We start from the raw sequence: 22,095 nt of genomic DNA, 5'->3' as shown, positions 1-22,095 counted from the left end.
TTAACAAAGGGGTCAACAGTGGGGTACTGCTTAGGTGAGTAAACGCACATCTGAACCTTTAAGGTATAAACCCCACACGGCTCTCTACATGCCCAAGCAGTACCTCCTCTGTCTACACAGCTTTTTTCTAGCAGTGTCCCGCTGCCACACTGAAAGGCGCCGGCAGCAGGGAGGTGATGGAGCTTTTCCCTGCTGCCTCCCCCCGCCAGAGCCTTTCACTGCTGCATGTAGCTACACACCACAGTGTGGACATGGCCTACCTTTCACTGCAGTGTGTAGCTACGTGCCGCAGCCAGCGGTGTATAGTGTAGACACAACCTCGGACCCCACCCCAAATGTATCAGGATGGGTCGAGGCAAGGAAAGATGTGGGCCAGGTGCCTTATGTTCCGGCAATCCCTGGCTGGTACAATTGTCCCTAGGCAACCATTTCTGTCAGCATAGTTCTGAGGTTGCTCTCAGTTATGGTGGGGTCAAGCCGGCTCCCAGGATAAGGGGAGCAGAAAAGTGGCTTAAAGCAACTTTCACTCCTGCTGCCAGGTCACACACTGAGCTCAGCTAGACTTGAGGATCTGGTTCCAGGTGCTTGTTCCAAAGACAGGAACGGAGATCTCTTGAATCTGAAATCTCATGGAAATAGGAGATAGCGGGTACATTGCAGAGACTGGGAACTCTCTGATTCAATGGACACTGCTCATTGTTACTTGTATGTACAGTGCCTGGCACAATAAGGTTCTGATCCCTGATTGGGGTTCCCAGGTGTTACTATGACACTAATAACTTCCTACTCCCAGCCAGGCCAGGAATAATGTCTTTTTCATGGTGTTTCAGCCCTTCCTGCTTCCAACAGGAAGCAGAAGACCAAAGGTAGCAACAGTGAAAAAAAAACATTTTATTTCAAAGCTAAAGCTTTTCCAAACTCAAAGCAGATTAGGAGTTCGGGGGCCACAGTTTGGGCTAATCCTCACTTTATTCAAACTGCTTCTCCCCAGTTATGCTCCATTTAATAGCAAGAACACAGGTGGGCCAATATATTTTCTTGTGTATAAACAGAGGAGAAGCAGGGTTTCCAACTCCACCTGAGCCTAGTGATTGGAGACACCCCCCTGCCACTGTCTGGGAGGACAAAAAAGGGAAAAAATATACGTCAGTTCTTCACTATGATCCCCAAAGATAGCAAAGAAACCACGGCTTCAGGAAGTAACAGGCACTCGTTCATCTGAGGAAGGAACACTCAGCGGACTCGTGCCAGACCATGATGGGGGCATGAGAGCAAACACTTCTCAAAGGGACTGGCTGCACTGCCATGAAGTAAGCAGACATCCGCAACCAGGGTTGTCCACTTTTAAGGCCTGAAGCCTTTCCCTGTGAAGAGACAGACTTTTTTTTTTTCTTTTTTTAAACACAGACAGTTCACAAAGAGGGGAAGCAAAGATCAACATCGACAGCCAATAAAAACACATAGGGGAAGCATCCTTCTCAACATGCCCAGGGCATGCATCGTGGAGATTGCTCAATGCCATATAGGAAGCTTGGGCCAGATTGTCACCTGGTGTCAACCATCTTCCTTCCTTTAATTTTACACCAGCGGAGGGTGTGGCCCTTTAACACAAAGGAAGACAGATTCATTTCTTGAGCAGAAACGAAGAGGCAGCGTTTCTCACTTCGGCATTTCTGCTAACAGTGATCGACCACGAGCAGCAAAGCCCGCCAGACACCCCAAATTTGCATACAGGAAGGAGGTAAATTCAGGGGCAGTTGAGAGGCATGCAGGTTGCACAATGAAAGAGAGACAGGACAGAGAGGTTTGGAAGCCTGGAGAGGAAAGGAGCAAACACGACACTGCGGCTGTGGTGGGGTTAGCTTCAGACGATGCTGACTGCAATGCAAAACACCAAGGGAAAGACAGGATTGCTAATGGCACATTCTGCTAGGAGTGCCAGAACGCAGGGCTGCGTTTTTAGGCCTATCCACAGAACAGAAGGCAAAAGCAGGTTCGAGGCACAGGGAGCAATTCTGGCATGGCAGGGAGGGAGAGGCAGGAGGAAGAAGACTGTGCCGACACATGCCAAGGGAGACCGTAAGAGTTTACCAAAATGGAAGCTATATAAAATTCTTACCTCCCATAAATCCCAAGGTAAAGACTAAGCATGTCAAAGAGCAACAAGAACAAAAACAGGTTTATACTTGATTATTTCTGCCAACGGAAGCAATACAAATATTGGTCAGAGTAAGGCAGATGTACACATTCCACTGCACTTGCCTCTACATTTTTCTTAACAATACACCTGCTTGCCATACAGTTACACCCTAATTTGCAGTGTAGACGTACTCTAGGTCACACAGCCCTCAAACATTAATGGCCGACAGTGCCACTGGTCACCATCTCGCCACTGGGAAAATTCAAGGGCTAGTGGCATATGGTTTTCTCCCTTTAAAACCTTTGGAAGCATTGGGCTGGTCATGCTCATTTCCATGACTGCAGTGATGGGGGGAAAGGGGGGGGGGCGCGGTTCAGAACTCTGCTTTGTGTTCGGCCCCCTGCTGATGCCAAGGATCAACTCCCAGCAACGTCGGTAGCAGCAAAGATAGGCCAGCGCTGAGCGCTTTTGAAAATCCCTCCCATAATCCTGACATTGGCTGCTTGTCTTTAAGGCCCGGTCTACACACAAAAGTTGTACCATTTTTACGACACTTGTTTACTTTATCCTGGTATAAGCACAGGTTAATTAAACTTGTTAGTCTATTTGCATACGGAAGGGAAAAAGCTGTACCAGTAAAAGGTATCTGCTCTAGGACTATTTCTACACAACAGACTTCAGCTAGGTGTGATCCCTGACTGACGAAGCTATGCTGGCAGAAACCCCAACTGTAGATACAATTATACCAGCAAAAGTGCACTTTTACTGGTATTGCTTGGTTTTTTGGGGCGTGGTGGAATAAGATATTATTGGTAAAAGTACAGTTTCGCCAATGCAGTTGTGTCCACGCTAGGAGCGCTTTATCAGTATTCCTACTCCAGCAAAGCATTCCTAGTGTAGACTATTAGTGGCTAAAAAAAACCACCATACACAACAAGGTTATAATGGCACAAAAAATCTGTTTAGACCAGCCCTAATTAACATTATCAGAACACTGCAAATATCCCAGACCTGTTAGTTACTCATAAGTGTGCAGGTTTCAGTTGTAGCCATAGTAGAAAAAAGCAGACCAGGATCAGGAAATGCTGCTCTTTTCTTTCACATCTGGAATGGAAGTTCAGATATTGTCCTCTACCTGGAACCCAGGAACTGTTTCAAAGACTCTGCCCGATTCAGTAGGGATCTGAAGCAGAGCTGATCTTGCATTAAATACAGGAGAGTTTGTATATATTCAAAAGATCTCCTCTTTAGAAACAAATCTGTATTTGCCAGTTAATGCCCTCTATGCAGCATCACTAAGCCCGTCTTTTAATTGGGAGCCAAATGTTCACCAGAAACACCAACATTGCCAGAGGGGATCACACCAGAAGTCCCCCTAATCCAGTATCCTGTCTCAGACAGTGGTCTGCACCCGAGGGTCTCAGGAAGGTAAAACCTCTGTGACAGTCAATTATGCAATAACAAGCTCATGGAGGAAGTGCTTCTTAACTCCATATAGTTAGAAGCTGGCTCCTGTCCAGAGGCAGGAGCTTTAATATCCCTTCCACAGTTTTATCCTGTCTAACGTAACCGCAGATTGTTCACTCTTTGATTCTTAAAAATCACTCTGCTCCCGCCGCTAACCAAACCGAGTCATTTGCTGGGAGGAGCCCAGCACTATGGTTGGGTTTCCCAGCAATACACTCAAGGCGACACTAAATCCATGTGGGACATGGTCCATGCTAACCTTGTGATACACATTGACGGAGTTTCTCAGGCCAAATCCTCAGAGCCGGGCACACTGGGTGTCCCGCAAACGTCCACATTCTCTGGGCAGATCAGATCGCTGCATGTGAAAAGCCAGGCGCACGCTCACCTGACTCATGCACACGAGCGTCCGAGACAGCTCACAGATCTGCAGGGGCATGTGCACACCCCTTGAGAGCTCGGTCAATATGGAAATAGGCACTGAAGGCACAGGCTGACTCCGCAGTCGGTAACGGTTCACGTACTCATGGAAGAGGGAATGGGGATAAGTAACAAACCTGAGTGGCAGGTGTGGGTGTCTTCCCCACAGGGCTGGCATCTGGTTTAATGGGATCAAAATCCAGATCCAACAGGCTGGCTCCCTCCTGGAAGGGCCCAGGGGCATCAAACTTGGCAGCAGTAAGGAAGAAAAGCAGTGTGAGCATTAGACAGATACCAGAGATAGACGGTACATGGCAGTGGATATCCAGGACTCAGGGTGCAGATGCAGAAGGCACATGGTGGGCATGATAACAGATGCCTCCATGCCTGTGGTCATGCCCCAGATTGCATGATGCCAGTGAGCATGTGCAGCGCACCAAGGAACGCATGCAAACCAAGAACTCAAACCTCATCCGTTTTCCTACTTGTCTGGATGGCTCTGTGGCTAAGACAGCGTGGTCTGATATGGCCGAAATGCCATTGCACCGGTTAGCTTGGAAAGGTTTCTCATCTATTCCCAACTGTCCTTTGCAGCTTTTCTGCATCAGCAACAGCCACAAGGTGCTTCCAGCTCAGGATTAGTTTCCCTGTGCAGCCTACCTGCATTCAGCTCACCCGTCATATCTACACCAGCTGCTCAGGAGCTTGGGAGGGAAAGGCACGTGACCCTGGAAGGTACCTCCAATGGAGACAAGTCTAATCCCTAAAGTTGCTGATCTGTTACCCCTCTTCAGACTCCAAACACCATCACAGTCACATGTGTCATAGGTGAGAGTTCACATCTACCCCATGGTTCCTGAGGGCCATCGAATTCCACACCTGTCAGTGCAAGCTCCAATGCTGTCCACACTGGGGCTCTCCAGTCCTCAAACACACACACCAGGACTAACGTGCTTTGTATTTTCCAAGACACACCCAGATTCAAGAGATGTCACTGCTACCTTCCGAGCCAGCAGAGTGAGTTCCATTATCTCTAATACATAAGCGGATGGCACTATCGGGGCATTCATGAACTGCCTTTAATGCAGCCGATGTGGTAACCGTCACATAAGGGGAACTGGTCATTAACATTCAGTCCTGAGCTAATGCCATTCATTTTTAGATTCCTGCAGGGCCATTATGAGACATCTCCTTTCTGAAGAAACAATTCTGCTCTATAAGCTTCGTGCTTTCAAAGGATTTTCCCCAAGCTCGCTGGCCCTATAATTTCAACTATATTTCCAGTTCCACCCACGGTTGTTTTCTGTTGTTCCGCCCCAACTCCAGCAAAGTCCAAGAGTAAAAACGCTCCTAGTACTTACTAAACACACCAAATTACTCAACAACAAGCTTCAGTATCAAGTTAGGACATTAATTCATTGGCCCATCCAGGCTGAAGAGGACCACAAAGTTTAGCATTTTGCAGCACCACCACTACAGTTAACAGAAAGTGCCATACACGAGATCCACACCCTTGTTACTTTCCACCGCAACACAGTTTACTCCTAGTTCCACTTCTCTTTATCGCTCTCCCAGTCTTATGGGCTTATGGTGCACCCATTAGCACTCACACGAAGGAGTGTGGCCAGCAGCCACCCAGGTCCCCAACCCAAAGTGTTAAACACTAACCAGCACCCAGCCTCTATATCCCACTGGATAATTCTATAATAGTTCCTAGATAATTCTCTAGTAGAGCAATGTCTTCACAGAGGTTCCACCTCCCATGCTTTACTTAGTATTCAGAGATCAAAGGCTCTGGCTAGGCTGGAATCTTACCTGCTGTTCAAGAGTTATATGTACCATGGATTAGGCTTCCTGCCCTTTGCCTAATGCACCCCCAATAACTATCTTATAAGGGGCACAAGTGCACATTGAAATGGCCCTGGGGAATACACCGAACATTCATGGACACTGGGTGGCCCAGTGGTGTGTTCTAGAAACAAGAGTCCTCCCTCAGAGATCACGTCTTTTTGGATGACACAGCAGGTCCCATCCTGGGTCGTGCGCATTGAACTGCCGTGTGCTGGAATCCCTGGATAAATGCAGGTGTTCACACATTATACGAACAATGTAACAGACAGTGATCGGTTACGCAGACATGCGACAAGCTACCCAGGCATGCAGAAGGAGAAAGAATTGAGCAGTGGCCCGTGGCTTTCTCCTGTGATGTAAACATACACAGAACGCTTGTTAGATTGTCCAGATATGAATGTAACTGGAGCAGAGGAGAGTTCTGTATTGGGGACAGTGCAGAGATGCTGCAGCTGTTGACCTCCAAAGCTCTGCATGATTACACACTTGTTCCTTACAGTCCTCCAGATACTCCTTCCCAACTGCTCCCTTTGTCTCCTTCTTTCATGCTGCTACCCTTCCCAGGAACAGCCTCCTGCTCCCTCAGAACTAAGCACTCTCTCCGCTCTTCCTGCAAATACCCTCTTAAAACCCACCTCTTTGGGGATCTCCCCACAAACAGGGTCCTCGCACTTTCATGCGCCATACCCATTACCTTGCATAGTGCATCCAAATTAGTTTAAGCTTCTTGGAGAAGGGACCTCATCTTTACTAAGTGTTTGGAAAGTGCTGTGCGCACTTACAAGGCTCTGTTAAGATCAGATCATCTCCCCCGTGATTTTCCCTCAGCTTGGTTGCTGAAGCTGGATGCCCTGACTAAGCCAAAACAGAACCTTACCCCTAGCTGTGATGCCAGCAGTATCCGACAAGGACACTGGGGGAAAGCATCCAGCTGAGGTGGGCTCAGGCCACAAAATATGGATCTGGGTATCGGGCCTTTTGCCTTGGGGTGAGTCAGGAGCCCATGAATTTAGGATGCCCAGAGGTTTTAGTCTGGGCCCATCTCTCTGCCTGCAAACCTTTAATACTTAAAGTTAAACAAAGACTAATGGACCCTGCATAATATTTGTAAAATGTATCGAAATTGGGGAAAGGTCCAGTGTTGGATCCTGTCATGCCCTGGTCACTGCTGCCTTTCACCCCAAGTGGAGTTAATGGGGGAAATCCTGTCCCCACTAAAGTCAATGGCAAAACTCCCATTGATTTTAATGGGGCCAGAATTTCACTCCAATGCACAAATTCCCCCAAACCAGAGCAATCCCTAATGGCTTCTAGACAGTCTCCTTCCCAGGCAGGTCAATGGACTTTATTAGAACCTTCTCATGTCCTGCTGGCAGTTTGCTTTGAAAGCTAGAAAGCTTAATATTTTCTTTAAGATCCCAGCCATTCACTATGGTTTCCAGCTTACAGAAGCCCCTGCAGAAATTGACATTCCAATAATCAATCAAGGGGCTGAGTACACTGACAAAGGCCAGTATGTTCAGAGGGACAGCAGACACCATACTGCCTTCATTGACCCCATGGTGCTCGGTCTGGTGGAGATGACAAGGTGTCATGCTACATGAAGAACACTGCAGGAGCAACAAACCATGGGAAATGCCAAAAATCACGCAATGCCAACTATTTTGGGCCAGATTCTGAGTTCAGTCACATGGGTGCAAATCCAATTAATTCAATGGAGTCACTCCAGATTTACCTTGGAGTAACCAAGTCTGGAATCTGCCCCTTTGTTGGGGGACAATTTAGCCCATAGACTTTTATAGTCTGCTTCCCTACGTTGGTTTAATATTATGTTGGATATCAGTATCAATACAGGAACTTGCGCTGAAGGACATCTCTCCCCTCCCCCCAAAAGGAGAGGCCTCTGTCTGTGATGGCATGAGCCTGGCACAGCCAAGTTTTCAAGCAAAATGTCCTCACTAAAAACAAAGGCAAGCGTCCACCGCCAGGCAGCTGTCAGCTAAATGTTGCTGAAAGAATATAGTAGCAGTGACAGGGTTGGGAGCCTGAAAGGCTTTGAGATAGGGTTGCCCACCCTCCAGGATTGGCCAGGAGTCTCCAAGAATTCAAGATTAATCTTTAATTAAAGATTATGTCACGTGATTAAATCTCCAGGAATACATCCAACCAAAATTGGCAACCCTAATTTGAGAGCTTTAGCAAAGGAGGAAAGATTTTGTTTTGAAGGGTGGGATTTTGTTCATTGGGGGTCCTTTGGTCAGAATGAACACGGACCCCCTTTAATGGTAACCCCTCCCACTGCCTGTTTGATGCTGAGTACTCGAACACTATTGCTGTCCACATCACCCCTCCACTCTGATTTCAACCAGCCTCCGTGATATCCCACTGTAACTTGAGGCCTAGCTTTCTTTTCTCCCAACCCTGCGTGTCTTGTTTCTCCACAGTTGGGTGGAAGCTGGAAAGCCACAGGCCACTGAATTTGAGTTACAGAAGGAAAAGCGAGGAGGACAGTTACAGAACAGCAGTGTTAGAGGTGTCACCTGGGTCTTTCAGGGATGAATTAAAAAAACTGAACATAAAAGGCAGCGCGAGTCTCATAATTAAGCCAGAAAACTGGTCAGGCTCCCATCAGCTCAGAGAGTAGTACCCAGGGATCTAATACTGAATAACCTGCCCACTTCCCCAGACCCCTTCTCCAGCTGCAAACCACGTTAAAGAGAAGGAGAGGAACATTTTCCCTTTGAAATTGCGTTTGATCTTTAGGACTTTAACTGCAGAGACTGAGGGCTGATTAAGAGCCACCAGCCTCAGGCCAGCGCCACTCAGAGATAATGCTATTATAGAGAGCTGAAAGCAGTGAAAGGTGCCAGCAGAGGTCTCTAGAGACTGAAGTCCTTGATCCTCAGCCCTGTCTTGTAGGTGATTTCTTGCCCACTCCACCGTGTTCCTGAGACACTCCCTTTCCATACGAGAAGTGGCATTTCAAAGCCAAAGGAGCCTAATTTTCAGAGGCGCCAAACGCCCATATCTACCTTCAGCTGGACCTGTCCTAGCCTCTGATTATCAGGCCCTGGGAGCGTACAGCAGCAGAGCAATGAGTGCCTCACCCAGGCCTGTTGGGAAGCATGTCTAGGCCCGGCCGCTCTTCGCCTGCACGGTGGACACAAGTGAGCGATAGCTTTGTGACCCCTTCACTAGGCGCCCCCCAGAGTCCTCCCTCTTCATTCTACACAGGCCACGAGAACAGCCGTCACACAGCCCTGGCTTCCGTGGTATCCGATTGGCAATCTCAGCCCCCGGCCATGCAGCGGCAGCCAGCCCCTCTGGCCCTGCCTCCTGACCAGGTTTCGTGGCGTGACACCTCTAAGCAGGGGACAGCGCCCGGGGCTGGGAGCAGACAGAAATAAGGCAGGGCAGAGCGGCTAACCTGCGAGGGGGTGGTCACGCTTATCTCGGGGACAAAATTGTCATCAAACAGGCTGATGATGTTCTCGTGCTTGATCTCCTTGGAGGGGGTGTGCTTTGGAGGTGGCGGTACCGGAGGGCCTTTCCGCAACTGCATGCAAGCGAGCGAGCACACGACGACACCCAAAAAAACCAGAGACAGGAACCAGGTTAGCCAAAATAGAACCACAGACACAAGGAGGGGGTCAAATAAATCAACATGGAAAGAGGGGAGGGGAAACCATCACACGCCTCCAGAGAAGGCTTGGCATCATTAGTTACGCTTCAGCCGCAGGCGGGTCTCCCTCTGTGGGGGAGAAGCGTAACACAATTAATATGCATCACTCGGACATGCATATGTAATTAGAGCACGTGCAACCTTCCAGAGGACCACCGGGGTGACAGACAGGTTACTCAGCACACATTTCCACAGAGACGTCAGTGCGCTGGCCACTGCTCCCGCTACCTACCTGTTTGGTGTGGGCCTGGGGGCGTTAGAAGCCAAAGCAGATTGGACTTATTCGCACGTGGACACCCAGTGGGCTGGATCCTGATCTCCCTTCCACTGGTTTCAGAGCATCAACTGCAGCATAAGTGAGACCAGATGGGGCTCCTCATGAGAGTGACACAACCAAGACTCAGATCTGGGGTCACTGAAACATGTGAGAATGAGCTCGCCCGGAGCCTGTCGACTCCCAGCTTCACAGGCGTGTAACGCTAGTGACAGACACCACTGAAGTCACAAGAGTCATGGGGGCATAAATCCAGGGGCAGGCAGTGGGGTCAGGCCATGCCTCTGTCCATATCTGACATCCTCCCTCACTTCACAGCGGGAGCCTTTGATTCAGTGCTGTGGGAACATACTATAGGGAACGGCAAACCAGTTCAGGCACTGTTTGAATTTCCTTTGCCCCCAGATACCCGAGCTCAAACTGAACCTGCTGAGACGATGCTGATGGACTGGGGAAAAACAGTCTACTGTACAGTGTGGTGAAGATTTCCAGAACTGTAATATTGCTTAGCACCCCATAACACTTTCTATGTCAAAAAGCTTTATGAACATTAATCTTCCCATCCTACCTAAGAAGGGCGGTCATTATTATCCCCATTTGCAGCCAGGGAAAACTGAAGCAGAGAGCATGTGACTTGACAAAGGACAGACTGCCTATCAGTGTGAGATCTGGGATTAGAACATGCAGATCCTGGCTCTTGGGCTTGTGTTCACTCCACGAGGCTGCACTGCCCCCCCCCCCTCGGATGCATGAATGCATGTCCTACCAGACATTTATTTGGCTAGCCACAGAAAATGCTAGCCAAAGGCTAATCTGCCCTGGCCAACGTGCCTGTAAGATTCCATAAACACATCTTCTGAACTACAGCTGGCTGCAGGCCCCTGGGTAGACTGTAAGCAAAAATGGAAGTGGCACTTTCACTTCCAGATCTCAGCTGTGTGGAAGCAGAAGTGCCAAAATGCCACAGGAACAGCCTCTCCTGCAGTATCCTGAGCCCAGCCAGATGCAGAAGGTACCACAAGTCTCATGGGAAAGACTGTTCTCCTAAGAGTGAAGCCAAAGTTTGCTGTCACAAGAGGCTCTGGGTACTAATCCAGAACCAAACACCGACTCTTTGGAAGTTTGCCCCTCTCCAATGCACCCATCCTCCTAATCGCTCATGGGGGTGGCTCTGTGGGCAATGACAGTAGTGCAATGACTAATCCTTCCGCAGCGTTTATGTAGCCCACCGCACACTGCACCGCATCTGTACAGAGCCCTGTCACGGTGTCTCGATTCCGAATGGAAAGAATGCTCCCTGGACACGGTGGTTATACACTGAAGGAAATGGAATACCCTCCTGGCCAGCCTTCTGGTTCCAGCCCAGACTGGAGCCCGTATCCCCCTATTCTGGTAAAACCAGACATTGTTCATTTTGAACAAGACCATCCGGAAGGACCCCACTGCCCAGAAAGGAAGTTACACCCCCAACCCCATCTACTAAGCTTGGGCCGTGTTTGCCTGTAGCAGCGTAAGTCCATGGTAGCTCCATTGACTTCAGTGGCGTCGCTCCAGATTGACAGCAACGTAGCTGAGAGCCCAATTCCTGCCCTTGTGGTTTCATGAGGCCCACTGGTTCCGACGTCCAGGATCACCCTCAGACCCATTAACGCGTGTGGAGACATGCTGGCCGTCGCTTCATTAGGAGGCTAGACAGAGGCAGCTTTTCTGAAGAGAGAGATGGTAGGAAACAGCTCGAGAGCTGAAATAGTGACAACCCAACAGGATCTTTCTGCTAGGCACGGATCCTCTAAGTGCCTCGCACCCAGTGATGTCAATGGTCTCTCCTTTTGCCTCCTTTCCTGTCCATTCAATATGCCCCTCTGTTGCTTTCCACACACCACGCTGGCTGTTAGCATCAGTGTACCCTGGGGTGGGGGGAGGACGTAGCCAGGGTATTTCACATCCCTGATGCTGTCCACTCAGGGCTTATCACCCCAGACTGAGTCATTTACCCCGTGACTTGCCATCACCCACGTACATCCCATACAAAGCTTCATATTAAACACTGATAACTGAGGGAGCAGCTTTTGTGCTTTCTAACTCATGTGGCTATGTGCTCTGGGTTTTTCCACCCACGCACTAAGAGCTGGGAATAAGGAGGAGGCCATGTGGCCTATCCAAGTCTGCCCAGTGTCATTCCTCCCTTCAGTTGTTTGGAAACCCCCTCGCTGCCTTCCACGCGTCTGGATCCAGCTCCCTCTCTTGTGCTTGATGCACCGACCCAGAAGGTCACGCTGACGGCACACCGCCCGTATCTGCACTCCTCACGGCAGCAGCCAGGTGAACTATGCGTGCACCAAAAAACAGCTGCCAGCAAATGGCAGCAGCCGCCGCATTAAGGCCCACCTTGGCCTGTTCCAGCGGCTGTTACTGCCAGGCCGCTTAAATACACTGTACAGCAGAACCCCGATTACCTGATCCAGTTGGAACCGGGGCCAGATCAGATAACCAAAAAGCTGGAAAAACCAGAGAATGGGCAGCAAGGCACCTGTTGTCAGCCCCACGTCAGCTGGGGCTCCCGCTGCCAGCTCCGGGTGGCTGTGGGTTCGGTTAATACCGAGAGCCAGGTACTAGAGGCTCGGTTAAATGGGGTTCGACTGTATTCTGCTTGCTTAACAGCGACCAATCCATCCCCCTGCTGTTGCAGTCAGCCAGCCTGCCAGGGGAGCACCCAGGGCATTGCAAGATCGAGGAGAACATGCTATTTAAAGGGAAGAGGTGGGAGGGGAAAGCTTGTCTCAGAGGAACGAGGCAGAGGATGGGCTGAGAGAGCCCTGCAGAGAGAGGGCCACATCTGCTCTCCACTCAGCAACTCAGGACCTCTCCAAACTGCAGACACACTTCAGAGATGATGGAGGCAGACAAGGCTCCATTGCAGGAGGAGGGTGGGAGGGGACGATGCTCCCTAGCTGGCCAGGGCAGAGCTGAATAGGGAGCAGGGGGCGCTGCAGGGAGAATGGAGGTGGGTTATTCTGAAGTACTTCGCAGAACGGGAGGGAGCCCGAACATTTGGCTCCATGTTCATTCCCACATCCCACACGCAGCCCCTGCTCCGGTTTCTGATCCAGAGTTCTGGGACAGTCGACGAGAGCCAGGCGGAAGTTCAGACCCAGGCCTGTAACTCGGTCAGAGCGATGGGAGTTCAGTCTGAGCAGAAGGTTGAGTAGTATGTGGGGAAAGGTGTTGGAGGGAGGGACGGGGACAGTCTGTTACTCAAGCTGGAGGAATTCCATCCTGCCACGGTGCTGGGGAGCGAACTAGCCCTTCCCCAAGAGCCTCCCAGATCACTCGTGCTGCCATCACTGGGCAAGGTGAGCGTATCACCAAGACAACGGGCAAGGCTTGTGCCCTCTTGGCGCCGTGCTCCCCCAAGCCCAGCCAGACCTCATCTTCTCCTTGAAGCTGTCGGCAGAGATCCCATGGCCTTACCCCTCCAACGCGCCAACAGGCATTGAGCCACTCATTTAAATGGACACTGCAATCCAATGGCTGTGGAGCGGCAAGCCTGGTCCTCTCTCTGGATGTTGATGGCTAGAGATTGAGTAGGCGATGTGATGTCCTTCCCCTTTACATGCACACCATTGCTGCTCCAGGGAATTAAACATTCTCCACCCACAGCCCTGGAGTTAGCTGCTGTCAGAGGGCTGGTTTGGTTTAAAGTTTTTTTTTCCCCCATTCTGTTATTGCTCCAGCTACGCTCTCCACCTCTCCTGCAAGGTGAATGCCACCAAGTAACACTCTGTTCCAGTCTAAAAACTCAACGGACAAGACACGGCACATTCCCTCCCTACAGCACAGGGAGGATTTTCAGGGTCTGGGGTTATATCACTGGCCAACAATTGCACAAGGAGATGCAAGGTGATGGCCCAGGAGGAAGAGCAGACAGGTCCCTGCAATGGAAGAGAAAATAGAACCAAGACCAACAGCCGTTGAGGAAGGTTGGAAGGAAAAGATGAGTTTTTTCTAACAGGGCTTTAGAAAACGCTGCCAGGTACCTACGTACCTCAAAGGGCTAAGACCGACCATGAAAGGACTTTCATGAGGCTGTGAACATCTCCCCGCCCTGACCCAGAAGCATGACTCCACCTCACCTGGACTTCAGGAAAGCTTTGATCTGTAGCCATCTCGGCTGAAGAGTGATTTTTTCCTCCGGTTAGGATGCTATTAGGCCAGAACCACTGAGAACCAGGATTCTTCCATTGGAAAGATAATCTACTGAAGTCACCTACTGAAGTCCATAGACTTATGCCACATCTGAATTTGGCCAGCTAAGTTTATTCTGCATTTCCCATCCACCCACTCCTTTCACTCCCTCTTATGTGGGGATGGTAGAGAGCTGCAACAGATTTAATTTTCTTTAAAGCAGAGAATAAAAATTATGAAGCCCGTCAGCTGAGAATCCAGCTATGGTAATATTGCAAGTGGCAACCGACACCATATTTTAAAAAATACCACTTGGGATTTCACATGTGAGGAAAAAGACAAATGAGCAAAAAAAATTAGCTTAAATTAAATGTGTGCAGCAATTATGGTGCAGGGACCACAAGGTGCAGACTAAGCCCTGCTTTTCAGAGTATTTGGAGATCAGCATTGCCAAAATGGATCAGTGGCTCAGCCTGTCCAGCACGTTGTCTCCCAACAGTGGCCGGCATCAGACGCTGCAGTGGAAAGTATTAGATTCCCCACAAGGGACAAGCCTCTTCCTGGCCTCCAGTAGTCAGCAGTTGGCCTACTCCTTGAAGCACAAGGATTTATTGCCCTTATTGTTCACCCTGTTTGATGTAATTGTGGATGTTCTCCTTACCCATGTCAGTGTCTGATCCTTTTTTGGATAGTGCTCAACTATTGGCTTCAATGATATCCTGTGGCAATGAGTTCCACAGGTTAATTAGGTGTAGGGTAGAGAACAAACTTCATAGCTCAACTCTGACCTTTACCCTCTCTGAATGGTCAGACACCACCCTGGTAGAGGGGTATTATTTCGTTTCCTATGGAGTACACATGTTAACAGCATTCAAAAGGAATTTCAGGGCTTGATTAGCATTCTCCCGGCAATAGAGCAATGGACAGGGAGCAACTGATCTTATCAGACAGGCAGCACCTGCCACACAGGGATCCAGGCCATTCCACAAGATGGAGAGCAGACACCATCTCATATGCTCAATAGCAGCCAGAGACCTGACTTGTGTGGCCCACTGAGCCTTTGGCAACAGTGATGTCATTGCTGGGGCTAGGTTAACATCGCGAGGACACTACCTGAGACGGTGACTTAGGGATGCCAGTCCCGGGTGTTTCCAATGAGGACGGTTCCAGCTCATGGTTGACGGTCTTGATCTCGGGGCTGGTGATTGGGGACCCGTCGGGTGGAGGTGAAGGGCTTTTGTTTGCTTTCACAGTACTGTCGCTGCAGGAGAGAAAGCAAAGGAGAGTCAGAACAAGCCGCAGAATGAGTTATTCTGATCAGACAGACTGGTCCAGCCAGCCCTCTTGGTCTCAGTTCTCCCCCGACTTCAGTGCCCACACCTGCAATCAGGGACCCTACGTCCAGTATCAGCAGCGTGTATAAGCTTCTGAACAGCTTCTTGCCGAGTCACCCTCAATCCAATGCATCGTGCAGTAGGAACTCATGCAGATCACGATATATTAACCTATGTCACTGCCTTGCATGCGCATGGGTGCACTTAGGGAAGAGAGACAGTCTATATATATATATATATATATAGGAAACCTTAGTTCTGACGTTTCCCAACTTTTGAGCGTTTGACTTTGCAACCTCAATCGAGCCCTTTCAACAGTTTTTTTTTGAGCATCATCTCCTAGCTTTTTAAAAACACACACTGAAAGAAAACAAATTCTGTCCTGTGGCATTATGCGGACACCCACATAAGCCTCTGCCACTTGAGCTAACAAAGAAACCGACAGCAGTAGCAGGTGGTCGTCCTCTGTGGGGACCAGCACGAGAGGGGGACGAGACCTTTGCCAGAAGGTTTCACAGATACTTGCTGACAGCAGAGGAGGTCAGGTCTGCTGAGAGGTCAGGAGTCTTGCACTCCATCCCAGGCTCTCAAGGGCAGTGTGTTCTAGCGGACAAAGACTCACAGAATTGTAGAAGATCAGGGTTGGAAGAGACTTCAGGAGGTCATCTAGTCCAACCCCCTGCTCAAAGCAGGGCCAACACTGGTTCTGCTCAAAGCAGGACCAACACTCAGCTGTCCAATTCCCCAAGCTTGACCCTTTCTGCCCTGTCGCGTCCCATCTGTCCCTATCCTGGTATTGTCTGTTCCCCACCCGGCTCCCAGTCCCATTCTCCATACCTAGCCAGTCCCGCTTGCCCCTCCTCAGGCTGCTCAGGCTTGTCCCAGTCTTCTTGTCTTGCCAGTCCCAGCCTCGCCCTCCAGACTCACAGTCCCTGTTCCAGTGTCCCACCATAACTCCCAGTCCCAGTTATTCCGCCCCCCCGATTCCAATCCTAGTCCTTTTTGCCTTTCCCAGTCCCCCCGCTTAGCTCCTTGTCCCAGGCTCCTTGCCCATCCAGTCACAGTTTCCCCTTCCTGACTTCTCATCCTACCTGTCACTTCCCCTGCCTCAACCTCTAGTCCCTATCCCCATTGGCTCCAGGCTCAGTCTCCCCCAGGCTCCTTGTCCAATCTCAGTCTCAGCCCCCACCCACTGGCTCCCAGCTCCCCACCCCCACCATCTCCACCCTGGCTCTCAGTCCCAGTCTCCCCTCTGACTCCCAGTTTCCCTCCCCCACCCCACCATCTTCCAATTCCAGCTTTCCCTTCCTCTCAGGCGCCTTGTCCCAATCTACTCCCCCTGCATGGGCCAAACACATTTCCTCCTAGCCTCTTTCTCAGAAACAGCTGAACCCTTTTCGGCTGAAATTATCAAAAGCAATTCAGCTTGAGGCAGACACTTGGCGTCGAAAATTTCAACCCAAACAGTTAAAGTATGGCAATGTTATAAGCAACTGAAAACAGGGTCTTATAATGGGAAGTGTCGGGCAACCTTAGTAAGGGACAGTACTACCAGCCCCACCTATAAAGAAAAAGAGAAAATGCAACGGTGTTTAAGAGGCAGCTCTTCTGTTACATAACTAAAGCCAGCAGACACATGTCTTGTAGGGAAAAGGCATGGTCCCTCCACTGTGGCATGAAACACACCGAGGACAGCCACCTGGTCCATAACACAGTACACTCCAAAACCTGGATTAGACCCAGTCTAAAACCGGATGGGACTCAGAACCTCAGTCCCCATCCCATCAGGCAACAATGCACTCCCTGTATGTCCACTTGAAACAGAAATGCACTACAGTACCCATGTTCTGGTAGTCATTGGCCAACAGTGGCATGTAGATGCTCACACCATCGGAGGATGCACTACGGTCTCATGCTTACATACAAAGTCTTGCGACAGGGTGGAGGAAGAACCAAGAGGCATTTAAATATTTCTCTCCATTCAAAGCAAGCATCAGCCTTTGAGCCCCCGATCCCACCTCGTTCCCCAACCTCAGAGACGCCACCCAAGAAGCAGTCACTCCACGCTCTCATGTGGATTAGAGGTTTCTAATGACGTTCACATCAGCAGCATGACAACAAGATGCAAAAAACCCAACAGCTTTCTATGTCGACAGCTCTCACCCTGGGCGTGATATGGACCTGGAGAAGAAGCGGGTGCTTGTTGGGAGGAAACCAGGAATGGGTCACAAGCATGCATCCAACCCTCCTGCTCTTCAGTTTGAATGGATTTGCCTACTGGGTCCTCCTCAGATGTCCCTTAAACTACTGCAGTGTGGCCGGTGCGAAGGATTGTGGGACACAGCTGAGGAGTGACTAAGTGGGGAGGTGCTAGGAGGGAAGAGGCTGAGAACTTCTGCTGTAAATCAGAGTCACAGCAACCTCAATATAAGCAGTGTGCAGCAAGCTAGTCAGTCACCTGTCAGTATCAAGTACACCACCTCCTCCCATCCTGTGATTTCTCATTTCTAGGGCACAGAGGAAGGGGCTGGCCTCAGTAGGCTCCCAAGCTCCCCACCAGCTTCAGAGCAACTCGGTTAAAGCTGCATGGCTCAGGCTGACTCAGCGACTCTGAGAGTGCAGGGCATAGCCAGATGAGACCCAGGTTTCGAGCCTGGTCCCCAGCCTCTTGCTTCCCAAGCCGACTCCCTCCAACAGTGCCCCCTTCTGGTGATTTCGGAGTAGCACATGTAGGAAGGAAGGGATGGGATGGGCTTGCCTGGGACCAGAGCCTTGCATGGGACTGTTTTTTTAATCCTGCTCCCGTCCTGCTCTGTAATATCTGTTCCCGCCCACCGATGCATTGTTTCTTGCATTTTTATCCCACTCCCCCAAAAACCTTAGATCCCATAAATCCTGCAAGAGACAGATTCCCCCAGGCCACAAAAAAAAAAAAGGTTGGTTAACACATTTATAAATGGAATTCAGGAACAATTCTTTTACCACTAAAAGAATAAAACAAATCTCACTTAAACCATTTTGTGATTTAGTGTTTTCCTTCAAATTGCCACACTCTGGTTTTGATTACCCAGCCAATCCTGCTCACAACAAAGCACATTTTACCCACTCCCGCTGTTATGGCAGCGGGTCCTGTGGGACCCCAGTCCCGCTGCAGGGCTCTGCCTGGGACTGTCTGTGCCAGAAATATGGTAATTACAGAGGAGTGTTCCAAGAGATGTTTGGGGGGGGGCATATAATTCAGCTGTGAGAAGAGTTGGGGATTGATTGCACACCCCTATTCCCTACCACTGGGGGGAAATGATGCATTCTTTGGTTTGATTATAAAAAGCTTTATTGCTAGAAGGAAAACATCTATCCAGGTTCCACTCTGGGATATGTATAGAAGCTCCTTGTTCTAGGGGGCCCAAACACCCAGGGCTTCCTCCAGTCCACCAGATGTGGACAGCAAAGCCAGGGAGAATCCCACCAGCAGGGAGAGTACCCAGGGGAACAATAAACCCCCAGTCAGGCAGCCATATGGGGCCGCTTCAATCCTGCTCAGCTTCCATGAAATTCTAAATTATGGGCCAGGTGGCCTCGCGCCATTGGCATCTGGTCCTGGATTTTCCAAAAAGGAAGGAAAAACTTAAAGGAAGAAAACAACTCTGTGTGCAGATGGGGCTCAGGGGTAGCACCGCCCTCCTTCTCCCCTCTGCTCTCATTTGTATGAGCTTTAGGCAATGCTTAATCAGCCCAGCAGTGCCAGGGCTCTCAACTGCCAGGCCCGGAGGTGCCGGGGCTCAGCCTTAGAAAGCTTTGGCACAAATTAAGCCCTGGCCTTAGGGACATACTCAGTCCCAGGATAACATTATGGGAGTTTGGCCCTGAGAGTCTCAGTCTTAGTATAAAATTAAGCAAACGATGAATCTTAGCCCCAGACTCCTCCCCTTGGGGTGCGGAGAACAAGATCCGGATATGGATTGGAGTAAAGATGCCATATCTCAGGGCCCCTCTGTGACTCTTGAAGTGGGTCATTAGTCTGAAACGGACACATCTCAAAGGGCCCGGCTAATGCCCTAGCTACAGAATAGACACCACCCAGCCAGCTGTGTGCCAGCTTCCACACCCGTGTGCCTGGAGGGTCTTCAGATTCCAGTCCCGTTCACTCACTGGCGTCTCTGATGACACTTCCACCAACCGTGGTACGGGCACCTGGCCCGTCAGGAACTGATGCAACCCACCAACTCATTCGCAGTCTTCAGGGGGCAGTTAATTTCAGTCCCTACCAGGGATGTGAACTGGTGCCCCATAGGTGAAAGGCTCCACACATCTAGCTGCCCCTTTCTCCTTTAGGCCCATCCCATTTCCTTCCACGCCGCCTGCCTTGGGTTTAGCAGGCCCCGGACCAAAGCCCTTGGTAAGTCACGGCCATTTACCGCCAGTTGAAGCTTTTTGCTGCTCCAGGAAGGAAAATGCCAAGTGCTAATTCTGTCTGCTCCTGAAACCTTTTCCAACCCCAGTGTGGTTGTTTTAACTATTCCACGGCACTGCATTCTAGGAGCCAGCTGGGATTAAAATTATTTTTTCTGACTAGTCTTGGCAGAAAGTGTCAGCACAGAGTCTAAGGAACCCCCAAGCTAGGAAATGCTTCTACACAATTATGCAACTATTCTTTTCTCCGCCTTGTGCATTCAGTCCCGCTCTTAAGTCTCCCTTTACATAGGCACCCAATCTCCTACGTGTTTCCACTTTAGTTACAACATGCATGTAGCCATCAGCTACAACCACTAGGTGGTCAGACTACTCTGTGTATTGAAACAGAAGTTACAACCATGTGCTTTTTAAAAGGCAAGAGGCTTGACTCCCCACTGCTTCTACCTGGTGCTGTGATTCGCACCTGCGCAATGTGGTAGCATTTTATAGCCACATTGCACTGATCCATGTTACTGGTGTCACAAGGGGCAAAGCATGGGGAATCCAGGTTCAGCCAGGAGAAGGGTCGTAGCAACTTATTTCCCCTTACGCGGGCAATAAATCAGAACACATTCAAAAGGAAAGCTCCATCTCGGGGAAAGGAGACCTTTTTAACCGTCAAAGTTGCGCCAGTTTAAATCAGCTTTTAAAACAAATCACACTTTTAGTTAAACCAGAGCAGCTCTGAACCCAAACAAAGCCTGACGGCTCGAACAGCTATGGAGTCTGAGTTTCAGGCCAGAACAGACCTCCAGATCATCCAATCTGACCTCCTGTGTGTCACAGGCCGCCAATATCTCCTAGCACCCTCCAACGAAGACCAACAACCAGAAAGGGAGCAGGGATTCAAACCAGGAATAAGAAATTACTAGGATTAGTCAGACATGCAGAAATCTCCAATGATTCCACGGGGCCAGAAACACACTGAGTCATGCAAGGAACTCCGTTCCAGTCCCCAAGTTAACACCCCCCAGGCTGTTAGAACATGGCCTTCTATTCCACTCAGACATGTCTCATAATGCTGCTCTCCATACCGATACCTGCTCATCTTCTTCTTCAGCCTGGAGAACAGTTTAGTTTTCTTTCTGGTGGGGATGGCACACAATGATTTCCATTACCGGATAGCACAGCCATGGGGGAGCAAACGTTAAGGTGCCATGCACCAATGAACCTGGTACCACAGGATGATTGTATTCAAGCCCTTTCTTCTCCTAGCATCTGGGTTTGATCTATGTGCTAGGTGGCAGAGCACAGGACAGGACTTCCTGTGCATGACAGGGACTTGCATGAGCACTGGCAGCGTTAAGAGATGTGAATTTCCCCTAGGGACCATGGGGCAGATCTGCAGAAAGAGGCAGATGTGTAGAAAGCCAGACAGGCAGGGATCCATAGTCTCATTTCACAGGTGGGCAAACGGAGGTTGGGAAGTTACAGTCCCACAGTGAGCCAGCGGAAGACCTGGGGTTAGAAGCCAGGGATCCTGACTCCCAGTTCCCCATTCTCCCCACCTGCACTAACACCAGCTTACACTGCTCCCTTCCATTTACACACTCAAAGCACACAGGAGTCACACCAAGCAGAATTCCTCACAAAGACTGCACGCTGACATAACAGGGGACCTGTCCCATCTCTCCACCCATCTAAATCCATTTCCTTTCACTCTCTCCATCTCCAGCCCCCGTCCCTGTGTATACAAATGAGGGGAATCATCTGCTCTTATTGCAGGCCATGATCTGCAATGAGAAAGGAAAGGGGCATTTCCCCAACCCCACCGGACAAGATTCCCCAGCAAGATGCTGAGGAGCTACTTGGAGAGATGGAAATTCCCAATTGGGTTTCCTGCCATCTGCAAAAATTTATTGTCCCCGACAAAAGTTTGACGCCATCCAACCCCGTCCCTGGGTACCTGTGTGGAACAGCTCTGTTACAGGATGGGTCTGGACCCTCGGTAGAGCCCAAAAACAATGCATCAGGAGAGAGAAGGAGAATGCTTTTCTGTTTGCAAAGATCTCCATCACTCTGGCTCAGAGCATGTGTGGAGTGGTTCAGTGGGGCAACTGGGCATGGAGGGAAAAGATGGAGCCAAGCCCATGAGTTCTACACATTCAGGGTTTTCCATGTTTATTTTCCCTCCTAAGGACATGAGCTCTTCCAGCCAGCCACGGTGCTCTGGGCTACAGCAGAGGGAGCTGGGCTGCCTCACATCCTACAGATGAAGCTGGAGGCTTGCCTGGGCCAGAATTGTACCAATGGAAAATTTTATTTTCTTGGAAGCTTTTGTTGGGGAGGC

General features: G+C 49.9%; 1 protein-coding gene across 10 annotated transcripts in view; it reads right to left on the bottom strand.

Moving 5' to 3' along the window:
* The window catches only part of BIN1 (bridging integrator 1), a 162,794-nt gene that overhangs the window by 33,867 nt on the left and 106,832 nt on the right, over positions 1–22,095 (bottom strand). For 5 of the 10 annotated variants that reach the window (XR_012154183.1, XM_073305015.1, XM_073305016.1 and 2 more), the window contains 4 exons: positions 15,133–15,280; positions 9,306–9,434; positions 4,165–4,275; positions 2,120–2,143 (listed from right to left, as the gene is read on the bottom strand). Coding sequence is in view for 9 of the 10 variants with exons in the window: in XM_073305015.1 (XP_073161116.1) it covers positions 2,120–2,143; positions 4,165–4,275; positions 9,306–9,434; positions 15,133–15,280 (412 nt within the window). In the remaining variant the exon portion in view is untranslated. The remainder of the gene's footprint in view (positions 1–2,119; positions 2,144–4,164; positions 4,276–9,305; positions 9,435–15,132; positions 15,281–22,095) is intronic. The other 5 variants (XM_073305021.1, XM_073305023.1, XM_073305022.1 and 2 more) reach the window with 3 other exon arrangements.

Source organism: Lepidochelys kempii, chromosome 11, assembly GCF_965140265.1.
Source record: "Lepidochelys kempii isolate rLepKem1 chromosome 11, rLepKem1.hap2, whole genome shotgun sequence".
Lineage (NCBI taxonomy): Eukaryota > Metazoa > Chordata > Testudines > Cheloniidae > Lepidochelys > Lepidochelys kempii.
The sequence above is the reverse complement of the archived record's forward strand: the minus strand, read 5'-3'. Positions and strand labels throughout refer to the sequence as shown.